At 49.1% G+C, this 7,796-nt stretch overlaps 1 protein-coding gene across 3 annotated transcripts; it reads left to right on the top strand.

Moving 5' to 3' along the window:
* The first annotated feature begins 2,082 nt into the window (after positions 1-2,082).
* CCK (cholecystokinin) lies at positions 2,083-7,471 on the top strand. 3 transcript variants are annotated; one of them, XM_037828856.1, is made up of 4 exons: positions 2,148-2,204; positions 2,901-3,041; positions 3,184-3,399; positions 7,069-7,471. In XM_037828856.1, exons 3-4 carry the CDS (start codon positions 3,186-3,188, stop codon positions 7,200-7,202), a joined length of 348 nt encoding a protein of 115 aa, XP_037684784.1. In that variant the 5' UTR covers positions 2,148-2,204; positions 2,901-3,041; positions 3,184-3,185; the 3' UTR covers positions 7,203-7,471. The 3 variants fall into 3 exon arrangements, with proteins under 3 accessions (XP_037684782.1, XP_037684780.1, XP_037684784.1); XM_037828854.1 differs by lacking the exon at positions 2,901-3,041 and having other exon boundaries at positions 2,083-2,204; positions 3,181-3,399; XM_037828852.1 differs by lacking the exon at positions 2,901-3,041 and having other exon boundaries at positions 2,138-2,204.
* The last annotated feature ends 325 nt before the right edge of the window (positions 7,472-7,796 follow it).

Genomic DNA, 7,796 nt, shown 5'->3' with positions numbered 1-7,796 from the left:
TCACACTGCTTACAGGCACCTGGCACAAAGTAGGTGTTGAGTTAAATACTAATTAAATGGATGGAGGGAAGGGAGTTAAGTAACTGGATTAAGGTAGGAAATGTTCCATAGCAGCAGTTCTCAAAGTGTGGCCCCTGGACCAGGAATGTCAAGCATCACCTGGGAACTTTTAGGAAAAAAATGTTTATGCAAAAATGTTTTTTGTTTATTCGAGAAGTTGTGGGTTTACAGAACAACTGTATACAAAATACAGGATTCCCATTTACCACCCAATTATTAACATCTTGCATTGGTGTGGTACATTTGTTACAACTGATGAAAGTACACTTTTTTAATTGTACTATTAACTATAGTCCACTGTTTAATTTAGGGTTCACTGTGTTGCGCAGTTCCATGGATTCAGTGTTTTAACAAAGTGATTCTGATGGGGCTAAAGTTTGAGAACCAATAACAAGTTTCAGGTTGCAGATATGCCTCGGCCAGGGTCACAAATAAAACATTTCCCCAACTGAGCTGCACAAACCTTAGCATTCTCGTGGGAGAGCCACTGGAAAGCATTTAATCAGCTGCTGTTTTTTAAATACCAATGCCACCTCCAGGTTGTAGAAACACAGACGCTTCTCTGGTTTAGTAAGAGAGGAGGAGTCAATGAAAGACGTCTCCCAGCCAAGCTTCCCAGCACGTCCCGACCCCCACGCTGGTGCCCCCCCCCCAGAGCCCCACTAATCCGGGAGTCCAGACCGACGCGTGCAAGGATTCCGATTTTGAAAGACGCTCTTCCAAATCCTCCACCCGGCATCGGAGACTTAGGAGGGAAAGGGAGGAGGAGGAGTTGGGGGCCGAGGGAGTGGGTGTGGAAGACGACCCTCCAGGCCCAGGCTGAGGGGCCGCCGTGAGCAGAGGCGGCGAGGGGCGCGCTGTGGGGCCTTGGCTGGGTGCTGCTCTTCTGCGCGCCTCGGTTTGTCGCCTGTGAAATGGGAGTGGCCGTGCCTATGCAGGGACAAGGCGACCTCGAACGCCAGCTAGAGGACTCAAATCTAAACGGCTTCAGGGCAGAGATGGATGAAGTCCACCACCGCGCGCTGGCTCCGGTCGCCCCGGTCCGGATTCATGGAGTGGGGACGACCGCCTTGGGAAGTGCGCACCGCAGCCTTAGAGCCTCCCTTCCATCCTCCCCAAGGTTGGGTGATGGAGTGGGGGTGGGGAATAGGCGGAATCCCAATTCGACTCTCAGAATTACACTTTGCTGACACCCAGCGCTGCTTCATGTTCCCCAAGTGTCCTTTCCGGCCCATCCGGGCCCCAAAGGAGGGGAGGACGCGGGTGCCAGCGGGAACAGGGGGAGGCGGGGAAGGGGTCTGGGACACTCGCGGGCGCCACTTGGCGGCAACAAAGGGCAGCGGCAGGTGGTGACTCGGTCCCAAAGAAGATCAGTCCTTTTCTAAACTGGATTTCTCTGATCAACAACCAGATAGTGTTTTTCCTCCCATTTTACAGCTGCGTAAAGCGAGGCCTGGGACGCCAACAGGCAGCTCTGGCCCGAGCCTTTTCCCTCACCCGGGAACACTTGATCTCAGAGTCTTGAAGAACTTCGAGGGCTTTGAATGGGCTGAGAAGAAAGGAAGACCCCACTCTCCCTCTTCCCTCCCTCCAAGGAGTTCTCTCACTGGCTGAAAGGCCAGAGCTGCTTCGGAGGCTCAGAGAGGGGTCGCCACCCCCTTCCTCTCAGAATTACCCTGGCTGACGCCCAGCACTGCCTCGTGTCCCCGAAGTGTCCTTTCCGGCCCATCTGGTGCCCAAAGGAGATTAAAAGCGGGCAGTTCTCCGTCCCGGAGGAGACTCCCGACTCCCAGGTCTGTCCTGAAGAACGCCACGCTGGCACTGGGCGAGAGGGAGGTGGACTGGGTAGGGGAAGATAGTACTTCGGACAGAGAAGAGCACCCCGCGGGGGAGGGGTTAACCCGGCTCCAGTGGGCCACTGCCCCTCTCCCCCAGGAGCCACCTCAATCGGTCGTCGCCCCAGTGGCCGCCGTCTGAGCACGTGCTGCTGCCCGTCTGCGTCAGCACTGGGTAAATAGATGACTGGACGACAGCGCCGGGCGGGGCTATTTAAGAGACAGCCGCCCGCCCACCCTGAACTTGGCTCGGCCGTCTGGCTGCTCTGGTGGAAACGCAAAGCCAGCTGCGTCCTACTTACTCCAAAGGTAGGTTCCCCAGCTCGCTGGCGGCGGGGATCCAAGTGTCATTTGTCCTAGGAATGCTGTCTTCAATTTAGTGCTCCTTTCCATTTTATTTCTCTATTTTCTATGTCTTCTCTCCAAATGATATTTGTTAAAGTCAGAAATAACGGTGCCGTATCTTATACTGGGGGCTGGATGGGTAAAGCTGCCGGACAGCTTTCACAGGCATGCATCTTTCTTTTCTTATGCAAACAATACTGCACTTGTAAGGATTAGCATTCAAATTGGGATTTGCTGGATGCTACACCGAGGTGCTGTGTGCTTCACAGTCTCTTCAAATAAAACACCGAGAGGTTTTAAGATTTAAACTCATTTTCAAAATACTGCAGAAAAATGTAGGGCTTTGGGGATTGAAACGTGCAGGTGTGTTTTATCTGCTGGCCAGGCATTGCCAAAGACTGAAGGCGGATTTTTTAAAACCCTGCCTGTGTTTTGTGTCGTGGTTTGATGCTGATTTTCTCAGGTACACCTGAAGAAACTTTATAAATAGGACTTTTGTTTATTGCTCCCACATTTTTAACTGTGCTTCTCTTTTCTCACCATTTATTTCCCGACTGAAAACTTCTTAGATCTCTGGAAAAGAGCTACCTTTCTTCAAGTGTCATGGAGGCTTCCCTTTAGGATATTTTTCACACTTTCTTTAATTTTTTGCTTTTCCAGTTAGGAGAACAGAAATGCTCTACGAACATTTTCCTCAATCCGAAGGATAGCAGAAGACATTCCTTCCGCTAAACATCACAGAAGACAGAAGTATTTGCCCGCTTCCCGGGCACCGGGTGTGGCGGACCCAAGACAAGCTCGGTGCGTCCGGACGCACGTGCTGTGGCCACCCTGCTAGGGTCTGCTTGGCAAGCCCTCAGTGCCCCGGGTGCCCAGACCCTTCGCTGCAGCCCGCGGGTGCCCCGCCCTTTCATTAACGCCCTAATCCCTTTGCTCTTAGCAGCCATGAACAGCGGCGTCTGCCTATCAATGCTGATGGTGATACTTGCGGCGGGCGCCCTCGCGCAGCCCGCGCCCCGGGCTGAACCTGCGGACCCCGGGGCGCCGCCGGCGGAGGAGGCGCCCCGGAGGCAGCTGAGGGCCGCGCAGAGGACCGACGGCGAGTCGCGAGCGCACTTGAGCGCGCTGCTGGCTAGATACATCCAGCAGGCCCGGAAAGGTACGAACGTCCTCTTCCCATCCCTCACTTCTGCCCCTGAAGAGGGCTCCCAATCCTGACGCTCTTCCCTCGGGCCACTGATGGAAATAGGTGACCCCTCGGGAGGAAAAGCAGGCGACACATTAAGCTTTACTCCTGTTACACGCAAGGGATAGTGCAGTTTTATGGACGTCCTTTGTAGCAAACTGAGAGGGGGTACGTGGGACTTTATTAGTAAGGGGAGCATTTATTTTAAAAAGCTTTCTTTGAATTAATTTTTGGCACAGTGTTGCTGTTTAAGTTCAACACCACTTTATGAAGACATTAAAAGATAATTTGGGAATCCCCCAAAAAGGGCTTGCGGTTCCACTAAACACCCTCCCTTGTAAATGCAAAGGAACTGAGAGCCACCCAGGTACCAACTCTTTGGAAATCCTGTAGCAGGAAGAGATAAGTGCTGCAGAATGCTTGAGATCTGACAACAGCCTTTTTTTTTTTTTTAAGTGGCAAAATGTCAGTGTTTACCAAAGTACGTAACAGAAGGAAGGAATCAGTAGCAGTTTTGAGTTCTTCTTGGCTAAGACTTAAAATGATGGCTCACCAAGAGAAGTGTTTTTACTTTGCAATTGGAGAGGTGATCTCAACTGCAGCAAAGCTGAAAAAACCAGTTTTCTCATCATCAATTGATGTCTTTCCCCAGGTTTAAGGAGATTCAGCAGCTCACTGACTGAGTCCACGTTCAGATTGTCCTGTCCCTTTCCTGGGCCTGCCTTTCTCATCTATGAAGTGGGGATGACGCTAGATTTCCCCTAGGCCCCTTCCAGATTTTTTGTGATTCATGAGGAAGCTCACATCTCTTATGGTCCTCCGGAATCATGATTTGGACTGGGGCACTTTTTCTACCAACTTGCCCACAGCAAGTCCCCAAGCTGTGGGGCAGTGTGTGCAACTGGATCAACATAGCCGCAACATAAAACCATTCAACGAGGGTTGTGGGAGGTGGGCTCCCTTTTTAATGAGAGTCTTACCCTGCTGGTATGCTTGGGCCTGGGTTTGAACCTTAACTCTTGGCTTGACTAGAGGGGGAGAAAATAGAGGGCGTGGCTTTCCAGTCTCCTATGATTTCACATGAACTGCAACCTTTTTGACTAGGGGATTTCCGAAGGAAAGAGCTGAGGGTGATTTGTTATATTTCTTCCTCTCTTTGGGAAATTGTTCCAACTACCACCTTCCATTTTGCTTTCCTACTAATTAAATTTGAAAGAGATGGAAATACTAGTCAGATGACAGAGAAGTTGTGAAAACTTTTTGGGTTCCTGCTGATTGCCTCTCTGAAATTTATTTAATATCCATCCCTGGATGTGGGTTGAATTTCAGCCAAATCAGTCTGAAATATTCTAGGCTTTTCATTGAGCAATAAATCTGGAAGAAAATTTGAGAGTTTAACTCACACCTGCTTCCCCTCCTTCAGGAAAGATCACAGAGAAATAGTTCTAGAAAAAATAGTTATCAAATTATTTCCCATAACATACACCTGATAGTGGCTCTTATAGCCCAAATCTTAGCTGGGAAGTTCTTCCTAGCATCACTTCTCAGCCCCCTCTTCCTTCATCTTCAGCCTGTTATGCCAAACAACCCCAGTGGGCATGCCCATCACTTGGAACCTTAGCTGCCAATACCCAGGATCAGAGGTAGCTAGAAAACAATCATACTCATCTATTTGACCAATATGAACTAGGAATAAATACTGTTCAGTTTCTTAAAATATTTTCCATACTTTAAGATCATACTGGATTTTTATTCAACTAGAGTGTATTTTATGCTTAACGATCTTAAACAAGATAATGCACATTGGGGCAGTGCTCAAGAGTTTATCATTAGGAATTGTCCAGAGCTTTCAATGATCCCAGGAGAAACAATTCTACTTGGGGGTGAGGTAGGGAATCTAACATTTAGTGTGCACCTGCCCCATACCCAGTAAAACCCTAATGCTACATCTGCATTGCATCTCTCGGCCCTCACAACAGCCCTGCACAGTAAGAGTTATTATCCCCATGTTGTCAGTGCAGAAGCTGGGGATCTAGGTGGGTGAGTGACATCCAGTCCAAGAGTCTATCCATGTCCTGCCCTCTCCAGAGAGTCTAGAAGCCACTCAGCTTCCCTGCTGTACTGCCTATTCCAGGTTTTAAAGTTTAAAGGAGCCAGGCCCTTCTGTTCAATCCCATGAATAAGTTGTAAGCCCCTGCTCTATGCCAGGCACTGGGAAAGTGAGTGAGGACCCTGGTAAATACACGCAAAGTAAAGACAGAACAGTGTGTGGGGTGGGGGAATGGTGGGGTGTGACAAGCACAGCCCATGCGCAAATCAAGGCTGCCTGCTTGTGTCAGAGCTGTCACTTTGCCTCCGTGGGATGGATATTTGGGCTGTGCCCAGCCCTTGGAGTGGGCATCCATCCTTGCAGCAAAGGCTAATATTTCACCTGAAAGGTGTTCAACAACTAATCAGCAGGGGCTTTTTTTCTTATTCTTCTTCTACCTAGGTTGAAAATATCTCCCAAAGTGGCTAAAATGTGCTGGGTTGACCCTTAGTTCCAGGGCTGGAAATGGGGATGGGGAGCATGGGGACAGTGCTCTGTGAGATTCCTGTTTTTAATTCAGCATCCTTAATTTGAGTACCCAGTGGGACAGGGTAACTGCCTCTGCCATGTCTTTGTTCAATAAATAAGCCATAGTATGACTACTCAGCCCGTGAGCAGGAGTTGATAAGAGCAGCCTCACGGGGCCACCAACACCACGAGGCTTTGTCCATGGAGGTCCCTGAGCAAACTTTCTTGACCCTAGTTTATACAGAAGGTGTAATCTGAGTCCATTCCCCCAGAGGCCACAGTCTGAGATCTGTGAGCTAACACTGCGGCACATGCGTCCTGCAATACCACCTCTTCGTGGCACTCGGTTTGAATTATACCGGAGGCTCGCCCCATCCCTAGGGAATTGACTCCCAGCCAAAAGGACTCATTTCAGGTTCAGTCATTGCATTTTCATCAACATGACTGATTTAAATTACCTCTCTGCCCACCCTTCTTGAGTGTTTCTGAAGTGCTATGGATTTTAAACGGACTCCATCTTTTTCCCAGTATCTTTTTAAAAAAGAAGTTAGCTTTCAAATTAATCATTTTTAAATGGTGTTTATCTTGCAATGGGGCTCAATTTTATTTTTTTAAAAATGCCAACTTCAAAATATTGTAATAGCATTACATTGACAAGAACTCTCCAGATGAGTCAGGCATGTTCTGGGACTTTAAGGGGTGAAAGCTAGAAATAGGTAAGATAAAAACTGGGGAAATGCTTGATCTGCTTCTGCTGTAGGACATCTACACAAGGAGAATACCCTTGGGGGTGGGGAGACAAAGGGAAACCTAGACAAGTCCCCAGTCGGTGAAAGGCAGGAGCAAATGACTCCACCTAAGTCTTTCTAGAACCCAGAGCACACCCGTGACTGGTAAATCTTCCCTCTCTCCAGTTACACAGACATGAACCTTCTCCTCTCCTGCATTTTTGGTCCAGCTCTTTGATGCCTTTAAGAAGGTCTATGTGGTATTTTGTCTAGCTTTTTCCATTGTTCTCATTTACAAGTTGAACTAGTGATGCTTTTAGAAACAATACTCCCGTTTCCTCCCCATGGACCTTGCAGCTCCGTCCAGCCGCATGTCCGTCATGAAGAACCTGCAGAGCCTGGACCCCAGCCACAGGATAAGTGACCGGGACTACATGGGCTGGATGGATTTTGGCCGGCGCAGCGTCGAGGACTACGAATATCCCTCCTAGGGGACACAGCCTTCGTCGGCCCGACAGGAAGCAATTTCCCGTCTCAGCAAAGGCAGAATAAGAAAATAATCACAGTCATAACTCATCGTCTCCGAAGATCGACGTTTTAAGTATCTATTTATTAAGTTTTCAATGTGAAAACTGTCTGTAAGATTGTCCAGTGCTACCATGCGCCCCAGCAGAATTGGGTGAGTGGAAGACAAAATGTTGCCCTCATCTGTACACCTGGTCCTAAAGTGTTGCTATGCTATTAAAGTGATTTCATTCTGCTCCTTCTTTCCCTGTGTCTACGGAGGGCAAAGGGCTCCATTTATTCCCCAGAACCTTCCAAGAGAGAAGCCTGATACAGGGTGTCCAGGGCTGAATCTCCATAGTAGGTGGCCCCAGAAGGAGCTTGGGAAATGAGAGTCGGCCGTGGAGCGGACTTCCCTGATGCAGGCGAGGTGGTCCGAGAAAGGACCTTCTATAGTCAGCTCCAGGACCACAGCTGGGCTTCCTTGCAATAAAAGGAACTGTCCTGCTTGCAGTGAGCACTCATTTGGGGGGAGCCCACAGAGTTAGCTTGGGATGGAGCCTTCCATCTGCCCATCCCCA

Source organism: Choloepus didactylus, chromosome 1, assembly GCF_015220235.1.
Source record: "Choloepus didactylus isolate mChoDid1 chromosome 1, mChoDid1.pri, whole genome shotgun sequence".
In the NCBI taxonomy this organism is placed as follows: domain Eukaryota; kingdom Metazoa; phylum Chordata; class Mammalia; order Pilosa; family Megalonychidae; genus Choloepus; species Choloepus didactylus.
Note: the sequence above shows the minus strand (reverse complement) of the source record. Positions and strands in the feature narration are given on the sequence as shown.